Source organism: Bos indicus x Bos taurus, chromosome 15 (genome assembly GCF_003369695.1).
Source record: "Bos indicus x Bos taurus breed Angus x Brahman F1 hybrid chromosome 15, Bos_hybrid_MaternalHap_v2.0, whole genome shotgun sequence".
Classification (NCBI taxonomy): domain Eukaryota; kingdom Metazoa; phylum Chordata; class Mammalia; order Artiodactyla; family Bovidae; genus Bos; species Bos indicus x Bos taurus.
Genome location: NC_040090.1, coordinates 29331707 through 29358448, shown reverse-complemented (window position 1 = coordinate 29358448; position 26742 = coordinate 29331707). Strand labels below are relative to the sequence as shown.

The 26742-nt window shown below is 51.7% G+C and overlaps 1 protein-coding gene across 5 annotated transcripts in view; it reads right to left on the bottom strand.

Annotated features, from left to right (window-relative positions):
* Positions 1–26742, bottom strand: part of GDPD5 (glycerophosphodiester phosphodiesterase domain containing 5) — a 91498-nt gene that overhangs the window by 40682 nt on the left and 24074 nt on the right. For 3 of the 5 annotated variants that reach the window (XM_027562875.1, XM_027562870.1, XM_027562872.1), the window contains one exon: positions 2463–2639. In XM_027562875.1, coding sequence (XP_027418676.1) covers positions 2463–2579 — 117 coding nt within the window. In that variant the 5' untranslated portion in view covers positions 2580–2639. Of the gene's footprint in view, positions 1–2462; positions 2640–15887; positions 15949–15990; positions 16080–26742 lie in introns of those variants that run through there. The other 2 variants (XM_027562871.1, XM_027562873.1) reach the window with 2 other exon arrangements.

The window sequence follows — 26742 nt, the reverse complement described above, 5'->3', positions numbered from 1 at the left end:
ACAGGGCTTCAAGCCTTGATTTCTCCATCCATAATCAGGGCACAACAATTAAACATGCCCCACGGGGTGTTTGCCATGCCCCACAATCAACAGGGCTGTGCCTGTAAGAAGTCATCCGCTCCCTGCACACAACACGTGCTCGACAAACATTAACTGTTACTCTCACACTTCATTCCCAGCCTGAGGACGAAGGCTTCTGTGACTCACCACGTGTCTGTCACCTCGTCTCACAGATGAGGCCCGAGAGGTCCAGCTCCACCAAGGAACCTGACCCTAGGTGTCCCTGACTTGGAGACACAAGAGGCTCCCCCAAGAGGTCCTGAGGGGGAAACAGGGGTGGGGGTGGTAAGGGGTGCCCAAAGGAGGAGGGGAAGGTGGAGATGAGGCCCGAAGCTGGACCCCCTTCCCCTGGCCGAGGCCTCTCCTCCACCCCCTAGACCCCTGGGGTTCTCCTTCACCCCCTAGCCTGCACTCCCAGGGCTCACTCTGGGCCTCCAGCTGTTCAACAACACTTAGGTTACAGCTTCTCTGCACCAGCCTGACTCTGAGACACTGGTCCTTCAACTGCATCAGGCCAGGAACCCATCACAGTCCTGGGGAGGGGCTGAGGAGAAGAGAGAAGAGAGTGGGCTGAGGAGGGAACCCAGGAAGTGGGCGGGGAAGCAGGAGCTGACTGGGGAGGGGTTGGGTGGATGGGGAGGCTCTGGTTGCCTGAGGTGAACCCAGCCCTTTTTGCAGAGGCCCTGCTACCTGGAGCTGCTGCAAACCCTCTCCCCTCTCGCCACCAAGCTGGCTCCTGGCCTGCAGCCTCCTGCCATTGCCCCATACCTGGCACCCAGGCCTTGGAATCTAGGGAACCTACACCGTTTGGGCCCCCAGTCAGCTCAAAACTGGCCTCACCCACCACTTCCCCCAGTCTGGGCCCTGTGCTGGCCCCAGCCAAGACCCATCATTTCCTGACTCCACACAGCCTGTGACTGGCTGGCCCTGGGCCCACCAAGAGGTGTGAGGTGCCCCAGGAGAGCAGCTTCCTCCAGTGTCTGATGGCCAAGCGCTTCCTTCTTAGGAGGCCAGCCATCCTTCTCCCTTCCTCAGCCTCAGCTGTCTTCCCACCCCACCCCAGCCCTACCGAGAGTGCTCGACCCACACCATGCAGACCAGATCTGAGCTCTGCCCCTCACCAGCTCTGCAACCTTGGCCTGGTCACATTGTCCCTGGCTGTTGCCCCAGGTGGGAAGTGGTAGCAATGACATCTAGCTCACGGGCTTGGGAGCAACAGGGGTGGCTGCATGGCCAAGCTCAGCTTAGCACCCGGCAGACAGACAGACACACCTGGGTGCCAGCGGACTCTGAGCTCCTGCCTTCCTGACATGTGGAGCCCCTGCTGTCTTCTGTCCACTGTCTCAGGAAGAACAGAGCTCGGAGCAAAGCAGAGAGGACAGCCAGGCTGCCCTGGGCAGGGCCCTCCTCTCCCTTGCCTCAGTTGCGCGTACTGTCTCCTGTGTGCCTGAGTGGGGACATGGCAGTGAATCAGGCCAGGTGCCCGCAAGGTGGTACCTGCTTCTCACCATTTGAGGGTGATGAGCCCAGGTTCCTGGGTCAGTCTAGCACTCTGTCCCCTAGTCCCTACCATCACAGGCAGGGAAGGAAGGCAGACAGGCAGACAAGCTTCTCAAACCTCCACATGCAAATAGCCCAGCGATGCTTGGCCTCTGACCTCCGCCCCTGGTCACTACAGCCTGTTTTGGGACTGGCTGATTTTGGAGGCTGGCCTCTTTGTTCAGACAAGCAGGAGGGAGGAGAAAGTTGTTTTTCAGGCAGCAAAGCTCTTAGATAAACACCATTTATCTCTCTCTCTGTTCCCTCCTGAAGGAATTGGGTTCCTTCAGAGAAGAAACTAGATCCACTGGCTGACGGCGTCCCAGAGACGGAAATGCAGTGTGGGGTCTGGCTTGGGGAGCCGGACACTGAAGGAGGCTTTCTGTATCCGGCTGAGCACCTGCTGCCAGCCCTGGCAGGCGTGTGTGGCTCAGGTGACTGGGACCCGGTGCCAGGCCATGGCCCTGCCAGCTCCCAGGCTCCTGATGGCCTGGCCCAGCTCCCCACCCTCCCCTCTGGCCACCTGCCTGCTTGCCTGCCCGTCGGGATCCGCCAGGAAGCTGGGAACTTCTGCTCACTTAGCGGGGACCCCTCCCTCTTGGAGCAGCCCACCCTGCCCAGGGCTCCACGAGCAACCCAGCACCCACACCGCCAAGGGGGCATCAACAACTAGCTACACCCATGACAGGATGGCCTACTGCCTTGCCCACCTAGTCAGGTAGATTTGGGAATTTCCACAGGCCCACCTCACAGAAGGAGAAACTGAAACCAGAAGGCCACACTTCAGAGCCACAGAGCTGGGGCCCCTCCCCCAGCCCCGGGCGCCCCGCCCCTCCTCTGGCCCCTCCCCCCGCACAGCTCACCGGAGTGGTGTCATCATGAGAACGCTGGTAGCGCTTCCAGCGGCAGCCGTAGATGCCCGTGAGGCAGGAGAGGCAGAGCTGCGGCTCATAGTACTGCAGGGGCTGGTGTCTCACCATGCTCGTGCCCGCGGCCCTGGCGCCCTGCCTTCAGGCGCCCATGGAGGCCCCCAGCTGGTCCTGTGGGAGGAAGCACAGGTCTGTGAGGCTGGGCAGGGCCGGGGACTCAGTCCCCACACAGCAAGTGTCACTGTAGCCCAGGTCAGGGAGGGTCAGCCTCCGCTCAGAGCCCTGGCGGGTCCTTGTCTCACTTGGAGTCAGAGGCCCATCCTTCTCAGTCCCCTGCCACCCACCCATGACCTAACCAACCAACAGAAATCCCCTAACCCATTAGCTGTCACTGTCCTACTCCCACGCCCTGGCGACCTAACCTACTTTCTGTCTCCATGGATTTGCCCATTCTGGACATTTCACATAAACTGAATCACACGATATATGGCCTTGTATGTTTTGCTTTTTTCACTTAATGTTTTCAAGGTTCATCTACATTATAGCATGAATCAGTACTACATTTCTTATGACTGGGAACTATTTAGTTGTATAGATAGACGGCTTTATCCATTCATCAGGTGATAGACATTTGGGTTGTTACCACTTTTTGGTTGTCATGAAAACTCTGCTGTGAACACATTTTTGTGTGAATGTATATTCTTATGTCTCTTGAGTACATACTTTGGGATGGGGTGGCTAGGTCATATGATAACTCTATGTTTAACTTTTTGAAGAACTGCCAACAGCTGTTTTTCAAAGCTGCTGTATGATTTTACATTCTCAAAGTATGGTCATTATCATCCCCATTTTACAGGTGAGAATTCTCAAGCACAGAAAGGTCTAGCCATTTGCCAAAAGTCACACAGTGTAGTCCAGCAGTCTGGCTTTAACTTGAGGGCTAGAAAACTGTAAGTGAAAGTGTGAGTTACTCAGTCGTGTCCAACTCTTTGTGACCCCATGGACTGTACAGCCGACTAGCCTCCTCTGTCCATGGAATTCTCCAGGCAAGAATACTGGAGTGGGCTGCCATTTCCTTCTCTCAACTCATGACCAAATCCAACCAGCCACACATTTTTACACAGCCCACAATTTAAGACTGGTTTTCACATTTTTTAATAGTTGGGAGAAAAAAAGCCAAAACAAAAATATATTTTGATCTGTGAAAATTATACAAGAGTCAAATTTCAGAGTCCATAAATGACAGCCTGCTGACCCTGCCACCACAGGGCACAGTGGCTCATGACCCGGGATCATAACTGCAGCATGTGGTAGAGAGAGGAAAGGGTGCCATGGTCACTTAATAGGGACAGGAGGGTCAGGGCGTGCTTCCCAGAGACAGCGCTGAGTGGAGGCCTGCAGGATGAGCTCCCTCTCTGACTCCCCAGGGACTATAGCACAGGGTTACTGGGCTTCAGGCCCACCAATGACTTCCACATCTGGGCCTTACTCAGGGCCTCTGCCCAACACCCCACCACCCCCACTCCCCAAGTGCTAACCTCAGCACAGGGATTACAGCCTCCACTGCGAGGGCAGGGATGAATGAGGAGCTTGCTGGGAATATTGACTGACCCGCAGCTGCCTAAGTGCTAGGAACTGTCTGGTGCAGCCTGTGCCCATGTCTCCCTGGGGAGGCATGTGGACACAGAACAGATGCTGGGGGCTCTCCGAGCTGAGCCGAGTCCAGGGCTCAGGGTGACAGTATTGGATGGGGATGCTGCTGCAGTCAGCTTAGCTCCCGTGGAGTTGGGGAGGCCAGGGGTGGGTCAGCAGGTAGGAGACCCTCTCAGTTTTCCTTTATTCCTCTCTAGAAGGAGTGTGTCAGGGTAGGAATTCCCTGGTGGTCCACTGGTTAGGACTTGATGCTTTCACTGACAAGGGCCTGGGTTCAATCCCTGATGGAGGAACTAAGATCCCACAAGCCACACAGTGCAACCAAAAAAAATAATTAAAAAAAAAAAAATAGGAGTGTGTACTCATATACAGACTCCCACATCCACAGCCTTCCAGAGGAGGTAAAAGAGTAAAATCCATAGCCAGGGAACCACATCTTACCCTGTGCACCCCCCAAATGAGGACCTCTACTGTCTGGTTGGCCATCACACTTCCCCAGGAATGGGGGAGGCAGCTGGTATATGTAAAAAGAAGACTGGATTCACCCTGCCTTGGCCAATGACTTGCCCTGTAGCCAGAGCCACTCAGGGCTCTTCCCTGAGCCTTGGTTGAAGCTTTTGTCCTGACTTCCAAAAAAAGGTCAGATGCCTGGGGGGTAAGGGAGGGCCGGTGGCAGCGGGGCACACGGCTGCAATGACAGAGGTACAGCAGGTGGGCACTCTGCATGCAGGAGCCCTGCCCTCACATTCCTTTCCCAGGACCCCCCTGACCCCGGGACCGATTCCCATGTGTCCTCTGCTCCCCCATCCCCCACAACTGAGCATTACAACCCACCCAGGAATGGAATTTCCATTTCAAGTCTGGAAAAGAGGGAAATAGAACTGCCTGCACCAAGGTCTCAGCCCAGGGCTTGGCTGACCGGGGCTCTTGGAGCTGTTCACCTCTCACCTCCCAGATCAGATCAGATCAGTCGCTCAGTCGTGTCCAACTCTTGGCGACCCCATGAATCGCAGCACGCCAGGCCTCCCTGTCCATCACCAACTCCCGGAGTTCACTCAGACTCACGTCCATCGAGTCAGTGATGCCATCCAGCCATCTCATCCTGTGTCGGCCCCTTCTCCTCCTGTCCCCAATCCCTCCCAGCATCACAGTCTTTTCCAATGAGTCAACTCTTCGCATGAGGTGGCCAAAGTACTGGAATTTCAGCTTTAGCATCATTCCTTCCAAAGAAATCCCAGGGCTGATCTCCTTTAGAATGGACTGGTTCATCTCCTTGCAGTCCAAGGGACTCTCAAGAGTCTTCTCCAACACCACAGTTCAAAAGCATCAATTCTTTGGTGCTCAGCCTTCTTCACAGTCCAACTCTCACATCCATACATGACCACAGGAAAAACCATAGCCTTGACTAGATGAACCTTTGTTGGCAAAGTAATGTCTCTGCTTTTCAATATGCTATCTAGGTTGGTCATAACTTTCCTTCCAAGGAGTAAGCGTCTTTTAATTTCATGGCTGCAGTAACCATCTGTAGTGATTTTGGAGCCCAGAAAAATAAAGTCTGACACTGTTTCCACTGTTTCCCCATCTATTTCCCATGAAGTGATGGGACCGGATGCCATGATCTTAGTTTTCTGAATGTTGAGCTTTAAGCCAACTTTTTCACTCTTCTCTTTCATTTTCATCAAGAGGCTTTTTAGTTCCTCTTCACTTTCTGCCATAAGGGTGGTGTCATCTGCATATCTGAGGTTATTGATATTTCTCCTGGCAATCTTGATTCCAGCTTGTGTTTCTTTCAGTCCAGCGTTTCTCATGATGTACTCTGCATATAAGTTAAATAAACAGGGTGACAATATACAGCCTTGACAAACTCCTTTTCCTATTTGGAACCAGTCTGTTGTTCCATGTCTAGTTCTAACTGTTGCTTCCTGACCTGCATACAAATTTCTCAAGAGGCAGATCAGGTGGTCTGGTATTCCCATCTCTTTCAGAATTTTCCACAGTGTATTGTGATCCACACAGTCAAAGGCTTTGGCATAGTCAATAAAGCAGAAATAGATGTTTTTCTGGAACTCTCTTGCTTTTTCCATGATCCAGCGGATGTTGGCAATTTGATCTCTGGTTCCTCTGCCTTTTCTAAAACCAGCTTGAACATCAGGAAGTTCATGGTTCACATGTTGCTGAAGCCTGGCTTGGAGAATTTTGAGCATTACTTTACTAGCGTGTGAGATGAGTGCAATTGTGCGGTAGTTTGAGCATTCTTTGGCACTGCCTTTCTTTGGGATTGGAATGAAAACTGACCTTTTCCAGTCCTGTGGCCACTGCTGAGTTTTCCAAATTTGCTGGCATATTGAGTGCAGCACTTTCTCTCCTCCCACCTGCCATGAATTTTCATTCTATTCATAACTGCAGGGGTATCTCTGGGAGGCAAACTTCTTTTTCCTTGACACATTTTCCTCGGGCCATCAAGATCGCCAGCGGCTCCTTGCTGTCTCCAGGGAGGCCACCCAGACCCACACTGGCACAGTGACCCCCTCACCACCGCTAACATGTCTCTAACATCCCTCAAGGCCTTTTTCTCACCAGCCCTTTGGCCGCTTCCCAGGTCTCATCTCTCCCCTGGGTGGGGAATCCCTGCGGTAGGCCTGGCCTGAACAATCTAAGCTCTCACCTGCAGCCAGAGAGCTTCCTAAAAGACAAATGACCAGGATCTAGCTCCTCCAGCCTCACCACTCCAGAACTTGCTGTCCCTTCATCTGGCTAATGCCTCCTGACGCTTCGAGTCTCCGCTCAGATGTTACCTCCTCTGGGGAGACTTCCCTGAGACCCAGGTTGGGTGAGAGGGCTCCAGGAGTCCCTCCTCCCTCCTGGGCTGCCTGTGGGAGCACAGATGACATGCCTGCCTCCCCCAGGGAACAACCTGAGTTACTCCCATTTCCCCAGTGGCTAGCACAGGGCAGTCCTGGGGGCTTCCTGGACTGTACTTCTGAAAAGGCCCGGAAGTTCTGCTAACAGAGACATGCTGCCCAGACCCTGAGTGTTTGGGACAAGTCCCCAGAGACCAGATTCTCCGCACCTGTCCCGCTCCTGCCCAGACTAATGGCATCACTTCCCATCTTCTGGTTCTCCAAGCCACCTCCCAGGGCTGCTGCTATCAGCCAAGTTCCAAAGAAATATCCAGCCTGGAGCCCTGTTGGCTCTGGGACAAGAGAAAGCCCTCACCTCTTAATCTGAACTTCCACAGCATCCTGTTTGCACAGGGAAGGGAGTCAGGAGGGAGAAGGAGTGAGTGTCTGCTATGGAGTGGGTGAAGGATGTTGGGGGTAGACATACCTCCAGGGGCCTTGCCCACCCTTATACCCTAGGAATGCACCTCACCCACTCCTTGGCTCTTCATCCCTCCCCCTGACTGGCCGGCTGCCAGGCCCTCACTGCCCCCAGGCCCTGCTGCCTCCAGTCCCAGGTCTGCGCACTCTCCTGACAGTGGAAAGAGTCTCAAGCCAGGTGCCAGTGCCTGGCTATCAGCCTGGTCTGCTTCTATTGACTTGCTGTGTGACCTTGGAGACCTATTTTACCTATCTGAGGAATGGGCACTAGATAGAACAGCACGAAAAGGATCCAAGGTTACAATAAAAAGGAATAAGACACTGATACATGCTATTAATACAATGTGAATGAATCTTGACAACATTATGCTAAAGTGAAAGAAGTTGGTGATGGAAGGTAGAGGGGGTGGCTTGCAGGGCACCATGCTGAGCATTGTACCTGTCATCTTCTGATGACAACTGTCCAAAGTAGAGCTTGACAGTCTTCCTTTACAGGTTAGAAATATGGGTCCCAGGTGAATGGAGGAATAGGGTTCATCCCAATAATGGAATATTACTCAGCAGTAAAAATAAATGCAGGAGACCTGGGTTTGATCCCTGGGTTGGGAAGATCTCCTGGAGAAGGGAATGGCTACCCACTCCAGTATTCTTGCCTGGAGAATTCCATGGACAGAAGAGCCTGGCGGGCTACAGTCCATAGGGTCCAAAAGAGTCGGACATGACTGAGCACTTTCACTTTTCACAACAAGAAATGATCTATCAAGCCATAAAAATACATGAAGGGACCTTAAAAGCATACTGCTCAGCGACAAAAATCAATGAGAGAAGGCTACATACTGTATGATTTCAACCATATGACATTCAGGAAAAGGTAAAACCATGGAACTGGTAAATGGATTAGTGGTTGCCAGGGGTTGGAAGTGGAGTGCACAGGTAGATTTTTAGAGCAGTGAGACTATTTTGTATGATACTATAATGATGGATACATGTCATTACACATTTGTCAAACCACGTAGAATATATAACACAAAGAGTGAACCCTAATGTAGACTGTGGACTTCAGTTAATAATATGGTATCAACACTGGCTCATCAGTTATAGCAAATGAACCCCCCTAGATATTAATACTGGAGAAGGCAATGGCACCCCACTCCAGTACTCTTGCTTGGAAAATCCCATGGATGGAGGAGCCTGGTGGGCTGCAGTCCATAGATTCTCGAAGAGTTGGACACGACTGAGCGACTTCACTTTCACTTTTCACTTTCATGCATTGGAGAAGGAAATGGCAACCCACTCCATTGTTCTTGCCTGGAGAATCCCAGGGACGGGGGAGCTTGGTGGGCTGCCATCTATGGGGTAACACAGAGTCGGACATGACTGAAGCGACTTAGCAGCAGCAGCAGATATTAATACAGGGAAAACTGTAGGGTAGGGGAAAGAGAGTATGTAGGAACTCTGCATTTTCTAATCAATTTGTAAAAACTCTCACCAGGGATTCCTTGATGGCTCAGATGGTAAAGAGTCTGCCTGCAATGTGGGAGACCTGGGTTCAATCTCTGGGTCAGGAAGATCCCCTGGAGAAGGAAATGGCAATCCACTCCAGTATTCTTGCCTGGGAAAATCCTAATAGATATGAAATAAGTAAAAAAAAATAATAATAATAAAATAAAAACTCTCACCAAAAGAATAATCTAATAATTAAATATGCATACATGCTAAGTTGCTTCAGTCTTGTCTGACTTTTAGCAACCCTATGGACTGTAGCCCACCAGGCAAGAATACTGGTGTGGGTTGCCCTGCCCTTCTCCAGGGGATCTTCCCAACGCAGGGATTGAACCCGTGTATCCTGTGCCTCCTGTATTGCAGGAGGATTCTTTATTGCTGAGCAACAGGGGAAGTCCAATAATTAAACATATATGTATTTAATTTAAATATCTATATTGACTGGTTGATAGATCAGATCAGATCAGTCGCTCAGTCGTGTCCAACTCTTGGCGACCCCATGAATCGCAGCACGCCAGGCCTCCCTGTCCATCACCAACTCCTGGAGTTCACTCAGACTCATGTCCATCGAGTCAGTGATGCCATCCAGCCAACTCATCCTCTGTCGTCCCCTTCTCCTCTTGCCCCCAACCCCTCCCAGCATCAGAGTCTTTTCCAATGAGTCAACTCTTCCCATGAGGTGGCCAAAGTACTGGAATTTCAGCTTTAGCATCATTCCTTCCAAAGAAATCCCAGGGCTGATCTCCTTTAGAATGGACTGGTTGGATCTCCTTGCAGTCCAAGGGACTCTCAAGAGTCTTCTCCAACACCACAGTTCAAAAGCATCAATTCTTCGGCGCTCAGCTTTCTTCACGGTCCAACTCTCACACCCATACATGACCACAGGAAAAACCATAGCCTTGACTAGACGGACCTTTGTTGGCAAAGTAACGTCTCTGCTTTTCAATATGCTATCTAGGTTGGTCATAACTTTCCTTCCAAGGAGTAAGCGTCTTTTAATTTCATGGCTGCAGTCACCATCTGCAGTGATTTTGGAGCCCAGAAAAATAAAGTCTGACACTGTTTCCACTGTTTCCCCATCTATTTCCCATGAAGTGGTGGGACCGGATGCCATGATCTTCGTTTTCTGAATGTTGAGCTGTAAGCCAATTTTCTCACTCTCCACTTTCACCTTCATCAAGAGGCTTTTGAGTTCCTCTTCACTTTCTGCCATAAGGGTGGTGTCATCTGCATATCTGAGGTTATTGATATTTCTCCCGGCAATCTTGATTCCAGCTTGTGTTTCTTTCAGTCCAGCGTTTCTCATGATGTACTCTGCATATAAGTTAAATAAACAGGGTGACAATATACAGCCTTGATGTACTCCTTTTCCTATTTGGAACCAGTCTGTTGTTCCATGTCCAGTTCTAACTGTTGCTTCCTGACCTGCATACAAATTTCTCAAGAGGCAGATCAGGTGGTCTGGTATTCCCATCTCTTTCAGAATTTTCCACAGTGTATTGTGATCCACACAGTCAAAGGCTTTGGCATAGTCAATAAAGCAGAAATAGATGTTTTTCTGGAACTCTCTTGCTTTTTCCATGATCCAGCGGATGTTGGCAATTTGATCTCTGGTTCCTCTGCCTTTTCTAAAACCAGCTTGAACATCAGGAAGTTCACGGTTCACATGTTGCTGAAGCCTGGCTTGGAGAATTTTGAGCATTACTTTACTAGCGTGTGAGATGAGTGCAGTTGTGCGGTAGTTTGAGCATTCTTTGGCATTGCCTTTGTTTGGGATTGGAATGAAAACTGACCTTTTCCAGTCCTGTGGCCACTGCTGAGTTTTCCAAATTTGCTGGCATATTGAGTGCAGCACTTTCACAGCATCATCTTTCAGGCTTTGGAATAGCTCAACTGGAATTCTATCACCTCCACTAGCTTTGTTCATAGTGATGCTTTCTAAGGCCCAAATGACTTCACATTCCAGGATGTCTGGCTCTAGGTCAGTGATCACACCATCGTGATTATCTGGGTCGTGAAGATCTTTTTTGTACAGTTCTTCTGTGTATTCTTGCCACCTCTTGTCGATAGATAGCTAGATCAATAAATCTAGTCCTAAGAGATTACATGATTCAGCCAAGACCAAACAGCTAATGGTGGAGAAGACAGCGTTTGCAGCCAGGGCTGCCAAGCCTAAAGCCCAGTCCTTCCAAGGTACCAGCCCTAGAGGGTCCATCTGTCCTCACTTCTACCACCCTCTATGACAGCCACAGCATGTGTCACTGAAAATTGCACCTCAAAGGGCCAAGTTCAATGTTTTGGTTGGCACCAGGGCAGCAGGGGCACAGAGCAGGGCCAAGAACTCTGGGGAGGAGAGAGGACTCCCCCACCCCACCCCCACCATGGACTCAGGGCTGGGGGCGGCAGGGCCCTGACGTCTCCCTCCAGCAGCCTTCCAGCCCCCAGGGAAGGAGGCAGGGCATACAGAGCTCAGTCACCAGCAGGCTGGGTGACCTCCATAAGCCTCTGGCCTCAGCTTTCCTGTCTGTATCAGGGGAGGGTCTAAACCACATCTGATGATCTCTAAGGGACTTTTTAACACTCAGCTTCTAAAACCTTTTAACCACCTGCTCTCTCCTCATTCTCAGGAGATAAACATCGATGGGGCTGCTCCAGGAGAATGGAAGGGCAAATTCCCCAGTCCTTCGTTTTCTGGTCTGACAGGGAAGGGCCTCCTCCAACCCCGCCCCTGACTGGAGCAGTTAAGATCAGGATGAAAGCTGCAGGCAGGCTAGTGACAAGGTAAGAAGCCTGGTCATTCTGGGCCCCATCTCTGCCCAGGGGCCGCCACCATCTTTGACAGGAACCCAGGTATAGGTAGTCATGGCCTGGATAACTCACAGTGACGATTCCACACCTGACTTAGAGTGAAACCCAAGGGGGAAACGGTGGTGAAACGGGTTTCGCTTAAAGTGAAACCCAAAAGGCAGTGGGGACTCCTCCCTACAGTGCTTGGGGAACGTGGCCATGGAGCAAGACCAGGGCCTCCCTGTGGTCCTTCCTCGCTGCATGCCCATCCCCTGTTCCCAGTGCAGCTGTACCTGGGAAGCTACCTTAGCTCAGGGCCACTCCGTCCACCTACTCATCTCGGTGCAGAAGCCCCTCCTCCAGGAACCCAGCCCTGCCAGGTCAGGGTCTCTTCTGGACCCACAACTCCTGTGCTTCCTCCAGGAGCACTGCAGGGCAGCTTCCTGGAGACAGTGGATGTCAATGGAACTCAGAAATAAGGGATGACTTCTAGCATAAGAGTGTCTTGCTAGGCGGATGGCACAGGGAAAGCGTGGTGGCAGGGAGGGTGAGCAGGAAGTTAAGCCCCATGTCGGTTCCATCTGGTGGTGACCGTGGGGTTTGCTTCCAACAGTAGCCTCCCAGGCCTCTGGGGACCTCGAAAGGCATCCCCAGGCAGCTCACCGGCTGGGCTGATTCTCCAAACAACCCACCAAATCCACAGAACAAGTCCCCAGCCACAGAGCTGCAGCCGGAGATGGGGGTACCGAGCAGATTCCAGGCTCCTCCCCACCACTCTCCTGTGCTTAGCTTTTGAAGAATGCTCAAAGTCACTATCTTCCCCATTGCCCGGGCCTCGTCAGATGGCTTAAACTGAGAGATGTGGGCTGCCACATCTCACTGTGTGGCCCTAGGCAAGTCACTCTATTTCTCTGGGCCTCAGAGAAAGCCCTCGATTCTAATGAAATCAGCAAAGAGGCAGGCAGAGGGCAGGAAGGAAGTCTGTCACTGAGGCAGCTGCCAGTGGGGAGGGGCGGGGGCAGGAGGGCCTGGGAAGGAGGCCTGGTGGGCCAGCATACTCCCCGCTATTCCACCCCCGTCATGGCCACTCATTCTTTGGGGGAAAAGCTACTGGTGGCTTAGGCTGGGGCTCAACAGGAGCCATCAAAGAATCAACCATACCCTAATTAGGGTCACTATTAATTTCTTTTCACTGTGGTGCCAGGGCCTCCTGTTTACCCAACACTTTGTCCCAGAAGATTTCTGATGGCTCTTCCTCCGGGGGAATTCCCAGCAGGCTGGCTTCACCCCAAATGTGGGTGCTTCTGCCCCTCCTGTAGGGAGTGCTCCCTGTTTCTTCTCCCAGAAGGGCTGGCTTCCTCGGAACCACAGCCTCTGGAATTATCTGTTCCATACCCAAGGCTCTCTAGCTCATGCGGTAAATGTTTCCGAAGCCTCTGCAATGCTGGGACCCAAGAGAGATGTACAGAGAATCAGGTGGCTCCTCCTTTCAAGGCGACAATCTCATCAGAGCAACAGCAGCTATGATTATAACCACATACACAGCACTTTACAGTGTACAAAGTCTCCACAAACATCGTCTCACTGAAGCATGGCCCCAACTTCACGGGCAAGTACCAGATCCCCATTTTATGGACGAGGAAGTTGAGGCTGCTAGAGGGTAAAACAGGTTTGCTGAGCTGCATCCTTGGTTGAGGCCCTTGGGGGACTGACTTGCATGCTTGGGGCCTGGTGGGCCAGCAGCACCCTGTCATGGTAGTTTATTCTTTGGGGGAAAAGCTTAGGGTAGCTGAATGGAGGCCAAGCTCAGGACCTTGCCCAGGACCCTTGGGTTCCCTTGGCACAGAAAGAACCTCTCCTTGGGTTTCTCTTTCCCCAGATCAGGGCTGTGGGCTGGGCTGAGCAGTCACCAGGAACAGCCCGCATACTCTCTAACCAGAGTCTTAGAATCGCCTCCCCCAAGTCTCGTACAATCACAGAATCCTGGTGCAATCCAACAGGGATCTCAAAACTAGCCCTGGATTTCAGACTATGACAGTCATCAAATGTCAGCACCAGGGAAGACCTGGAGCTATTCCCTCTGGCCTTCCATCCCTGCAGAAATCCCCTGTACAGCTGGTGGTGGTTCCCCAGCAGACTGGCCTGCACAGGCTTGTATATGCCTCTAGACAGGCCCCTCCCTCCCTGGAGGGCCGACAGGTTCCTCTTTAAACCAGAACAGAAGGTAAGCCCTCTTAAGAGGGGAAGCCCGCCCCCAGCCACCCCCGCCCCCAGCAGCAGTGACAGGTTCCCCAGGAGCAGGCAGAGTGAGCATGGGGCCAGCCTGGGGCCTGGTGAGGCGAGAGACTTCCCCAGTCTCTCCTCCCTCCCCGGTGGACGCCCCAGTCCCTCCCAGACGCCCAGTGATTCAGTCACAGGAACCAAGCTGGCTTTTTCCTATGCCTCTCCCTGGGTCTCTGGAAGGAGGGAGCCCTGAACAGGAGGAGGGCAGGCTGAAGCGGAGTCTGGCGGAGACAGGCCCTGAGCAAACTTGTCTCTGCCCAGTTTTTGCTCCCTGAGGGAATGGTGAGCAATGATTTATTTTATTTGTTTATGCAAAATAGCAGAGTTATTATACAAACAGGCTTCCGAAGCAGGCCCTGAGGAGAAGCAAGTCCTGCCATTTTAGGAATCTCTCTCACTTCCTTCCTCTCACACCTACCTGTCTCACCTCACCTGCCCCTGCACCTCCTCACACAACTGTGCTCCAAGCAACACAGCACCTCGCAGTCTCCCCCGCTCCCCCAAGCCTTTGCCGGTGCTGGGCCCTCTGCCAGGAGTGCCCTCCCGCCCCCGCCCCAAATTCCGTCCATCTTAACAAAGGCACCCTGGACAAAGCCTGGTCTGATCCCCCCTGCAGAAGCCCACTGCTTCCTCCTTTGTCCTCCCATCACCAGGCAGAGCTCTTGAGACATGATCACAGGCCTCTGTGCACGGTAATTATGTTTCCGTGGCTGCCTGGCCCGCCAGGCCGAGAACCTCCCCAGGTGGAGATTTCTCATCCATCCGGCCCAGCTTTCCTGAAGAGTCTGCAGATGATATCTGTGACCCTGCAGGTGACAGGGTCACGAGCTTCCCCAGGTCCCCGTCCCTGCTAGAGGAATCACTGCGCAGCAGACCCGTGTTCTTACACGAGGTCATTACCAAGGAAGCTCCCGTTTGCACTGGTTAAATGTGCAAACGAAGGAACGAAGGACCATATTGGAGCTTCTTAAACCACCCAACCGCAGAGCCACTTCTGAGCCTGCTCCCAATTCTGCCTCTGAATAATAATTAGCCTTTTCCCTATTTACAGAAAAAATTAAGTTACTAAAAAAAGTCTCAAGTATTTTCTCCCACAGTTTTTTCTGAACCCTCTGCTGTGTGTTCCAGGTCTAGTACAAGACGACCTCAGACTTAGCACAGAATACTGATTTCCTCACTGCCACCTGCATCTCTCCTCATCACAGCACTCCAGGAGGAGCACAAGCTGGGCTACTTCCAGGCCAGTCTGAGAACCTGGGGCCTAAGCTTCTCTTCCCCTCTTTCAGACAGCCAGGTTTCCTTTCTGACCTTGCTCAAATGCTGAGGAGGAAAGCCCTAGGCGTTGGCTGGCCCAGGAAACCCTGATGGTTCATGCTCCTTCCATGATTCAGGCCTCTAATTCCACCATTTACTATTCATTCCTTTGGCCGACACATCACTTTCTCCAGGATTCATTCTTAAAAATACACATCTCCCCTGGAAATGGGATTCCATCAAACCTCTAAACTGAAAGTCAAGGAAACTCAGTTTAATGCCTGGCTCTAGAGAGGCAATAAATTGTAAGGGTTAGGAATGTGTACCCAGAGCCAGCCTGCTGAGTTTGGAACCCAGTTCTACCACTTACTAACTCAGCAGGTTCGTTGATGCCTCTACACCTCAGCCTCCTTATCTGTGAAATGGAGATAACAGCACCAGCCTCATGGGCTGTTGTGAGGATTAAATGAGCTAATACCTATAAGGTGCATTAGGTAAGTATCTAGTCCACTGCAGAGAGCAACAGACAACTCTACTCAGAATATTATTTTTTTTCTTTCTTGCCTATAAAATGGAATAATAATCCTTACTTCCTCTTTTCCCATGAACTGCAGCTTACCACTCCCATGAGAGTGAACATCATTCTGGAACCCAGTGGAATGTTCTCTGAAGCTTGCCTCCAACTCCTTTCTGCCTGCCTCCTTCTTTGCTTTTTCCTTTACCTGGAAGAAGGTACCAGTGGCTATGAGCTGGGCTCCTGGGGGAGAGGGGTCTTGTCCATGGAGGTGGTGATGTCACTTCAGTGGGAGAGCTGAGGGGACAAACCCAGTCAGATCACACATAAGTCCATGCTGCCTCTCCCCTCCCCCGGGCCCTTAGTGAGCCCCCACCCTGCGCCCACCCTGTGCTGGGTATGGGGACCAGGGATGGGCTGCATCCAGTTCCCGTTCTAGGGAAGCCGCCAAGTGGGTGGGGGAGCCCACGTGATCTGGTGGTGGACTATGAGATCCCACACAAGCACCTCCCCACGTGCTGCCCACACACCGGCCCTAACCCAGTACAGCCTGCTCCGGAACCACTCTTGCCCCAACCAGGACCCACAGAGACATGATCTAAGGCCCAGCCACCCTGGGGTGAAACCTGGGGTTGTGTCTGGCTCCCAGGAGGCAGAGGCCCGTTCATGCTGCCCAGAGACCTGCTTCTTTGGAGGCAGACGCCAAACCAGCTGTTCTAAAGCAGCCGCTCAGGGAGGGCTGGGTGGGCTGGAGGCGGGATCTGGAGCACCGCAATTATGCGGCTGACTTCTGACTCATGCACCGCTTCCCCCATCGCCAGCTTCTTCGGCCCTCCTGCCCAGGAACTGGGAGGGGACATGACTTGGTAGCGACAGGCCATGGCAAGAGGAGAAAGGGTGCTAGGTCAGCACTGCAGGCTTTGGAGGATGCCACCACACTGCCCAGTAGGGGACACTGAGGTTGGTGGGGCCAGACGTCTGCCTATGTCACCCAGGGAGTCAGAGCCAGAACCAGGGTGGGACCCAGGGCAGGGGCGGCTCAAGCTGGGGTCCAGCCCAATACCAAGCCGACATGAGGAGCTTCTCCAACCCAGTCAGGGCCTGGAGCCACATACCAGCTAGAGGCACTGCCAAAACTCAGCCCTGGCCCAGTGGGGGGACAGAACTGGGCTCACAGACAGCTTAGAAATGACATCCAGCTACTGAGAGATGGACTCCTGGTGTGCCCCCAGTCCTGCCTCCACTTCCATCCCCCAGGTTTCTCAAAGAGCCCTGAATGCACTGCAATTTACAGTTTATAGAACACTTATTTTCTTCATCTCTCACAATGATCCTAAGGCCGAAGTGACAGAGGGGTATAACTAGAGCAGGGCTTCTCAAACAAATCACCTAGGGGTCTTGTTGAAAGGCAGTCCCACTCAGTAAGTCTAGGCTGGGGGCTGAAGTTCTACTCCTTTTTTTTTTTTTTTAAATAAGCCCTTACGTGATGCTGATGCCGCAGGTCCAGAAACCACAATTTAAGTAGCTAAAACATAGTTGTTAACTGCACGCTGGGGTCAGACTGCTTAAGTTAAAATCTTGGCTCTTTCTGTGTGACCTTGGGCAAGTTACTTAACCTCTCTGGGCCTCAATCTCCTAATGTATAAAACAATAATCATCATAATAAAACCTACCCCCATAGGGTTGATGTGAGGATTAAATTATGTAAATTGCTTAAAGTGATGTTTATCATTTCAAATTTTAAAATGGAGGCTCTGAGAGATGGACACACTCAGCAAGGTGGCGGAGGCAGGATTCAAACCTGTATCTCTTAAATATAAATCCTGCAATAACAATTTGCCACAACATGTCACAGCCAGCAAGCCCTCCACCATCAGACAGACATGGATATTGAAGCCTGGAGAGCAGCCAGGAATTGACAAGGTCACTAGAAAGTTGATTCAGAAATTCAAGTCCATGACCCCCGACCTACTGCTCTTTCCACCACACCTCACTGGCCTGCAAGACAGAGAAAGTATCCCAAGTTCCCCCTGTGGGGGTCCCAGCTCCACTGGGCAGCGGGCACCTGAAAACCCGATGTGTGTGGGAGAGGCTGCATGTGGAGGCTGCCCTCGTGCCCACTGTAGCCTGAGCTGTCCCGCACTCTCAGAGCCCTGCCTGCCAGTCTGGATGAGAATGGTCTAGCAAACCCCTTCCATCATCCATCTTCTACATCCATTCTGTGGCACTGCTTCATTTCAGGGTCACCCAGCCCAGGTAGCAGGCAAGGGAGGAGGCAGGCCAGGCCCATCTCCACCCCCAACCTTGGCTTCCCAGCACGGGGCCAGCGGGAGCTGGTGAGTCACTTGAAGGAAGTGCCTGGCCCCAAACAGGAAGTGGCTCTTCTAACAGAACCATCATCCCCCAACAGGAGCTCCCCGGGGCAGGTGCTGATGAAGACTCTCTCCAGGCAGAGTCTGATGAAGGAAGGGAAGTTGACTGGGACAAAGCAACACCTATTCAGATCTTGCCTGAAACTCAAATGCAATACCCATTGTCTGCGCTGGGAAACCTGGTCAGAGAGCTTCTCTGCTGTGTGATATTATGTACAACAGTGTGGCTCTCTGAGGCTCAGTCCCCTCACCTGGAGGATCACAGGGTTGTACTGCAAGAGCGCTATGGCCTGATATTCTACACTGAAACGAAGGATCGGAGGATGTGAATATAGGTTTTAAATAAATGAAGAAAAGCTTATATGAAAGAGATGAAATAGTGGATGCCAATACCTAGATTTAAGCTCTAGTTGTAGTGTAAGCACTGTTGTTTATCTATCGTTAGCACAGGGCCGGGATCTCATTGACAAGAAGATGTCTCCTGTACCACCCTTAGGCTCAAGGAAGAAGGGTCATGACCTTGAGCCCCACACATCACAAACACATGCTTACAAACATATTACAGAACATACAAAAAAAAAAAAAGAACATACAGGAGCTTCCGTCACACAACATCCATGGGACCACAAGCCTACTCTGCTCTCCTAGCACTGCTCAGGCCCCAGAGAAACTCTTCATTCCTTGGGTTTCAGGAACAAAAGGTGACTCTGTCCAGATGAAGGTCTGAGGGATGCACAGTTGCTGACGCGGTTGAGAGTAGGGTAGAGGGAGGGAAGGGGAGGGAAGCAGGATGCTACTGGCAGGAGGAAGGGGACTAAGTGGCAAGAATGCTTGTGGGGGGGGCAGACAAATCAAACTTGTCTGATCCTTTCAGAGAGCAGCAACTTCTTACATAACAAAATATCCATTTCCCAGTAATGCTGAGCATCCTCTTTTTTTTTGGCTTGTCTCCCTGTTGCAATTTGTGGTTCTAAAAGTACTCATGAATTAGTGTGGTATTCACAATAAATGCACATGGCAGCCGAGAAACATCTTACAGTATTTAACAATTCATATTACTCAGATTAATGTAACATGAAATGTGATACTAATTCTTTACAACTAGATGGACATTAAACACAAAAATGAATAGTTTCATTACAAATGAATAGTTTCATGTTTATAAAATTTTCAAAACTTTGGATTAATTACTATATCACATATATTTAAATAATTATATTTTAAAATTAGATATTAATTATGATGCATATAGTTTTAATTTCCTAGGTAATTTCAAGGAATAAAATAACTTTTGGAAATATAAAATTTCCTTTCTTTATATTTAATTTACATTTTTTATGGAAATTATTCAAATTCTATATACTTTAAATATAACTGCAATTTATTTTTGATCCTTTAGATTGTTATCATCAATACACAATTTTCAAATGATGTGAAAATCTTGATTATAACAATTATAGTGATCTTGCTAACATGAATACAACAAAATATATTTTATGAAATAAATAACATATGAAATATGTCTTATTACTCATCCAAATTTCCACCAGCCCACCAACAAAACACCCAGATGTGTAAGAACAATTGTCCTCCTTGAAATTTGGTTCCTTTCAGTCCTATAAAACCATAACTTTACAAAGCGTGACAATGAAACTATCTTACTTAATAGTTTCTTGGTTTGTTCTGTAACCTCCCAATATATGACAGAGACTGTGTGGCCTCCATCTGTACTTCTGCCCTGGGCCCTGAAAAGTCTAGACCAGACCTATCTGTTGACTCCCTGCCCACCAGCTCACTTTTGTGGGGCTCAGGCCACCTGAGCTGGTGGCTCCTCCTTGCTGAGGATCAGCTGGGTGGTGAAGTCAGCCTTGTCCTCCTAAGTCTGCCTTTTAGAAAGTGCTCTCACATGAAAGGTCCCCATGCTTAGACGTGGGCCTTATTTCCGGAGCTGACTCATACACCCTCATGGGCCGAGGCCATGACTTGAGGGCCATCTCCAACAGACCCAGTACTCTTTAAAGTCCCTGACATTCCAGCCCCATCTGCACAGGGACCCGGATAGGAGGGCCCAGCTGCTGCTGGTTCACCAGGCTGGGAGTGCCCACTGGCTCAGACTGAGGGAACGACCCGTGGACCTCACCACCAGTTTTCTCCTTCTCTGAACTCACCTTCTCTCTCACTCAGCTTACTTCTACCCATGACCCCTCCTGTCTCCTCACTCTGGGCCTACTGGTCACAGTGACCCACTCTGGGCTTAAAGCCACCAGTATGTACCCTCAGCCCCCTGACATCTGAGCTGACAACTCTCCCTGTTCCCTGCCCTCCACCTTCCCAGCATCTTTCATAAAGAGCTTCCAGAAGGCAGGTCCTGCGTTCTAAAGGGGGGAAGGCAGAGGAACATGCAGGAGAGTGAAAGTCGGGAGACCTGGGTTCTGGGTGTGGCCGGGCCACTGAAAGGCAGGTTGGCCTCATCTCTAAGCTCAGGGTCTTGATTTGTCAGATGGAGATGCCACAACTCAGCCCAGATGGCCTCGTGGGGTTTAGGGGAGACCCAGTGAGCAGGACCTGACTGGGCTTTGTAAACTGCAAACTACTGAACCACGCGATGGGGCCTTGTTTGTCTCCTATTTCCTACTTGGCCTGGTGCATGCGGAGTCCCTCTATGAAGACACCGTCCACCATTTATGGAGGGCCGGCCACGGCTTTGTATGAAGCCGACATTCCCTGTCTGTCCTCTCGCTTACCCCTCTTAACCTCGCATTACAGCACATTCTACAGATGCCAAAGCAGAGGCTCAAGAGGGTTTAGGTCTCACGCTCAAGGGCACAGTTAAGCAAGCAGCAGAGCCAGGATTCATACTTTATCTGACTCCCAAGCGTCTAGACAACACAAATCCAGTCACCAACACATATTTCCTGAGCTCTTCGGTGTGCCCCGGGAGGCCTGGGCCAGAGGGCCAGGGGGGCCTTGGCGGTGGATCAAAGCCACCCCCCAGCCTAGCCTAGGCAGAATAAGCAGACTTGTTTCCCCTGCACCCACCAGTCGTCAGCCCCTCCTGCCTGCTCCTGGGACCAGGCGCTTCAGGCCACCTCCTCCTCTGGGCCCTCCACCCTATGTCCACCTTCACCCCTGGGGTCTGCAGGTTCCCCGAGCTTCAGGATGGCGGGGGGGTGCAGCTTTGCAGCAGACTAGACATTAAGCCCGGTGAATCAGGATGCTGCCCATCTGAGCATGGAACCTCTTACATCATATGTGGTACAAGGGGCTAACTGACTCAACAGCAGTGACACTCCACTCTGGTGTCTGGCTCAGTTCATCCTGGCCACTGGGAGGTTAGCTCAGGTTCTGAATGAGACTGGAGCTGGTAGGGACCACAGCAGAGCTGGTCAGGGTGCTCAGATAAGCAGGCATGGGAGGCTGGGGGGAGTGGATCCTGGCCCTCTCACCTTCACCTTTTTGTTATATGAGCAGAAGCAAATCACTCCACCTCTCGGGGTATGAATCAAGCAGGGATTAACCATGCTGAAACCATCTGCTTTTAGGTGGGCGTGTATAAAACTTTGGTGAGAAACAGGGGGCACTGCAGCTCAGAGAGGGCAGGTGACTTGTCCAAGGTCACACAGCAGGTGAAAGAGTCAGACTAGAATCCAGACCTGTCATGCTCCATGGGGTTAGACCCTCAAAGGCCAGAGTGGAGAGGCCAGCTTAGGGTGACATCCCTTGGGCTATCACAGGTGCAGGAGAATGACTGGGACAAGTTCCATCAGGGTCGACCCAGGCTGACATCACCAGCTAAAGCCATCAAAGTCAGAGTCCTGGACGCACCACTTCTGTTTATTTGTTCCTGGGATACGTTAACCCACACGAGTTCCATGAGCCATCCCTGAGCACTTTCTATGGAAAAAGTCCAGTAGACACAGCCGAGTGGGTGGGCTGGGCTGGGAAGAAAAGCCAAATTCAATTCAGGTGGGGGATGGGCTCCTTGGCCTCAACTTCCTCCCTGGTGCTCAGGGCTCCATGGCTCTGTGCAACCTCCCGGTCGGCCCCAGTCCCTGCTGCAGTGCAGGTGGGGCTGGAGGTGGGGGTGGCATAGAGGCAGACTTTTCTAGAAGGGGTGACATCAGGACATCAGGGGTGATGTCACCCCTGCTAGGGCTGGAGCCACTGCCTGAAGTCAAGCAGTCAGGGAGAGTCCTGGGGGCTGGGGCACTCTGAGGGATCTACCTCTGGGTGCTGAGGGACAGAGACTGCGCCTGGGGCTGGGGGCAGAAGCGAGGCACGGGGCAGCTCTCAGAAGATCCTTCTGGCTGCTGACCACATGACCCTGGAGCACCCACTCTGCACCCCCTTTCTAACAGGAGGGAAGAGCTGACACTTAACAGTGCTCCCTCAGAGCCAGGTTGTGCCTGGAGAACTCTGCCTCTGTTGTCCCCACTCACATCCCCTGAGACCCCTTCACCATCCTGGGTCTCTGTTCCTCCTGAGAGCCAACACCTGTGGAGGCCTATGGGTGAGCTGCCATCAGAACTGCCTAAATCCCCTCTCCTGTGGGCACAGCCACGCCTCAGGGGTCCTTTACCAGGGACCCCCCTGGGCGAGGTCTAAGTTCTGCAGCGACCTTGCCCCTGGCAGCCACCTCTGGGAGCTCAGCCAAGTTCCCCTCCCAGGGGCTTGGCTTGAAGTCACGCTCTTGCTGCTCCTTCTGTTTCTGGTTCCACTTTTCTTATGCTCTTAGTAATTCCCAACCCTTTCCTCTTCCCCCAGAAAACTTCCTAGTAACTCAGTTTCACATGAATTCTTGTCTCAGGGTCTGCTTCTAGATTCCCCAACCCCCGACAGTTATGAGGTAGGTTCCGTTCGTTTTCCCATTTCAGAAATGAGGCTATGGAGCTCAGAGACTGTCAAAGACCCCCAGGTGGCAGGCAGCAGAACACAGGCTTGAATTGAGCTCAGTCAGTTCAGTTAGTCAGTTCAGTTGCTCAGTCGCGTCCGACTCTTTGCGACCCCATGAATCGCAGCACGCCAGGCCTCCCTGTCCATCACCAACTCCCAGAGTTCACTCAAACTCACGTCCATTGAGTCGGTGATGCCATCCAGCCATCTCATCCTCTGTCGTCCCCTTCTCCTCCTGCCCCCAATCCCTCCCAGCATCAGGGTCTTTTCCAATGAGTCAACTCTTCACATGAGGTGGCCAAAGTATCAGAGTTTCAGCTTTAGCATCAGTCTTTCCAAAGAACACTCAGGACTGATCTCCTTTAGGATGGACTGGTTGGATCTCCTTGCAGTCCAAGGGACTCTCAAGAGTCTTCTCCAACACCACAGTTCAAAAGCATCAATTCTTAGGCACTCAGCTTTCATCACAGTCCAACCCTCACGTCCATACATGACTACTGGAAAAACCATAGCCTTAACTAGACGGACCTTTGCTGGCAAAGTAATGTCTCTGCTTTTCAATATGCTATCTAGGTTGGTCATAACTTTCCTTCCAAGGAGTAAGCATCTTTTAATTTCATGGCTGCAGTCACCATCTGCAGTGATTTTGGAGCCCAAAAAAATAAAGTCTGACACTGTTCCCACTGTTTCCCCATCTATTTCCCATGAAGTGATGGGACCAGATGCCATGATCTTAGTTTTCTGAATGTTGAGCTTTAAGCCAACTTTTTCACTCTCCTCTTTCACTTTCATCAAGAGGCTTTTTAGTTCCTCTTCACTTTCTGCCATAAGGGTGGTGTCATCTGCATATCTGAGGTTACAGGCCCCTGCAAAGCCTGAACACTGACCTCTCCTGTCCACCATCAGCATCATCTATTTACATCCCTCCTGGCCATCTGAGCTAATTTTTCTTTTATTTTTTTACTGGAAGGAAAGCAGGAGAATATGAAGATGATCCAAGGGGGATGACTAAGTCCTTAGATTCTTCTCGTTGGCACAGATCCTGTTTTGGTCAATCCTTGTGAATCAGGGCGGGTCTGACATTCTGGGAATGCAGGGAGACTTCAAACCAACTTCATGAAAACAAGTTGTAAAAATACTGGCCGCCACTCAAAGTGGCCTGCTGATGAGCTTGGCTCCACAGAGCAGGGTTGAACAAGTTCACGAGAAGGGAGCACACAGCAGGAAAGACTTAGGTTAGATCCAGAGGAAGGACTTCCCAGTAATTGGGAGCTGGTCCAGGGATGGGGTTGGTCATGGACCCTTGGAAGCAAGCGAATCAATGTCCTGACCTTCCCAGGCCTTGCTGGTTTGAAGCATCTATGAAGTCACTTTGGTGAGCAATGGAGACAAAGCAATGCGAAGCCAACCCTGCAGAGTCCTAAGCTTCAACCACTGACCTGGGACCTGGTTTACCAGGATGTTCTGAGTTTGTAGGGTTTCTGCCTCCTAGGAGGTCAAAAGTATTCACAGGGGACTTCCCTGGTGGTCCAGTGGTTAGGACTGTGCTGGTGGGGGCTCCAGCTTCGACCCCTAGTTGGGGAGCTAAGATTCCATGCGCTGCACAATGAGGCCAAAAAAAAGTATCTGCAGGTAATGACCCCCAATCCTCCCCACACCCAGTGTGGATGGAGGCCCTGGGGCTGGCAGAACCCAGGGCGGCACTGGGCTGCCACCTGGCCACCTCCTCTGCCCCTGCTGTCTGCAGCCAGCCTTCTGGGTAGAGACACCTCCTCCGGGAGCCTCCCAGTACTGCCATCAATCTTTCCCAGCATCAGAGTCTTTTCCAATGAGTCAGTTCTTCACATCAGATGGCCAAAGTATTAGAGCTTCAGCATCAGTTCTTCCAATGAATATTCAGGGTTGATTTCCTTTAGGATTGACTTGTTTGATCTCCTTGTCCCCTTTTAGACGCATTTTAACCTGTCTGCTTTTACAAGGAGGTGTCACATGGGGCCTGCAAATGCATACACACAGACATACAAAAACACACCAAGAGTGCATTCCCAGGCAAATACTTATGGGTACTCAGCACCAGCACACAGGCTTGTGGAGGTACGTGCAGATGCACAGACAGGCCCCATAGACACAGCTTCCTGGAAGCAGCATGGACTAGGACCGCTGTCTCCTTTGGAGTACCAGCCTCCCTGGGCATCATGGGCTCCAGGAGTCAAGGTTGGCTGGGCGAGGGCTCAGGGCGGGATCTCACAGCTGCAGTGCAGGGACTTGGGGAAGGCCAGACCCCAGAGAACCACCATCTGCCTCAGTTCTTCCTTCCCTCTCAGTATCCACAAACTCTTCCTCCAGGAAACCCTCCCTCATCACATCCTTCCTCTCAGTGCTAGGGGCAGGAGGCTGCCCCCCAGAGGGGACAGCACCCCAATCTCCCCCTTGGACACTTTCTCATATACTGGGGAGGGCTGCACAGCCCAATCACAGCTCAGAGCTTTCAGGACCATGGTCCCCTCGTTTTTCAGCCTTAGCCCTGCCGTGCCTCCAAATCTTAGCTCAAACGTCACATCTGAGTAACCCCCGGCAGCTTCCTTTCCAGGTGCAGCCCCAGCATCAGAAAGATAAGAGGTCAGCATAGGGGGCTCATCTAATCCTTAAGACAACCCAGCTGGGGCCAGTGTTCTCACACTTTTTTTTACAGATCAGAAAACCACAGATCAGAGAGACGAGGTGAGGCAGGGCCACATGGCTGCTAAGACTCGTTTTTTTCCTTGAAATCATATTCCCAGCCATGACCTCCCTCAGGAGGGATGCATTGACCTCAGAGGCAGATGGGGAGTGGCAAGTGGAGGGCCTGGCAGGGAGGAGCCTCCAGGACCACTGAACGTGGCCACAGCCACTCGGAAGGCCAGCGTGGGTTCCTCCATTCACTTCCTATGGGATGTAGAGCAAATCAGCAGGGCTCAGTTTCCCCACCTGTGATGTAAGCGGGGCTGGGGACCACGACCCTCAGGGTCAGTTCCATTTGGACCCAGCAATGTGGCAGAGGAGGAAGGGGAGACAATGAGGGGTGCAGGGGCTGTTCTCCATGAGGGTGTGGGGACAGAGGAGGTGGCCACTGGATATTCTCTGGCCCTGCCAGCTGCCAGGCTCCTTCAGAATCCTCCTCCAAGGTAATCATCCTCCCAGAGGGTGGCAATCTTCTACCTTCCTCTGCAGGAGAGCCAATCTAAGCAGAGAATAAACGGCAAAGTATCCAATATACTGGGCTCCCCAGGTGGCCAATGCAAGAGACGCAGGAAACACGGGTTCGATCCCTGGGTTGGGAAGATCTCCTGGAGAAGAAAATGGCAACCCACTCCAATATTCTTACCTAGAGAATCCCATGGGCAGAGGAGCCTGGCGGGCTATAGTCCATGGGGTTGCAAAGAGTTGGACACGACTGAGCGACTGAGCATGCATGCACATGTGCGTCCAGTATACTTGGGAAAGCAAGCTGGGTGGTGTGCACAGCACACGCAAAGCTGATGCAAACACCCCAGGCAAACACCTGGGTATGAGTCCCCTCGTTCCTGTCCTCTCTCCCTACACCCCTGCCCCAGTCCTGCTGATGCCAACGCAGAAGCAGCTCCTCCAGGGGGGCACTCCAGCCCCTCATACTTCACCCAAGGGCTCCCTGGGACCCATAGCATCAAACAAACCTT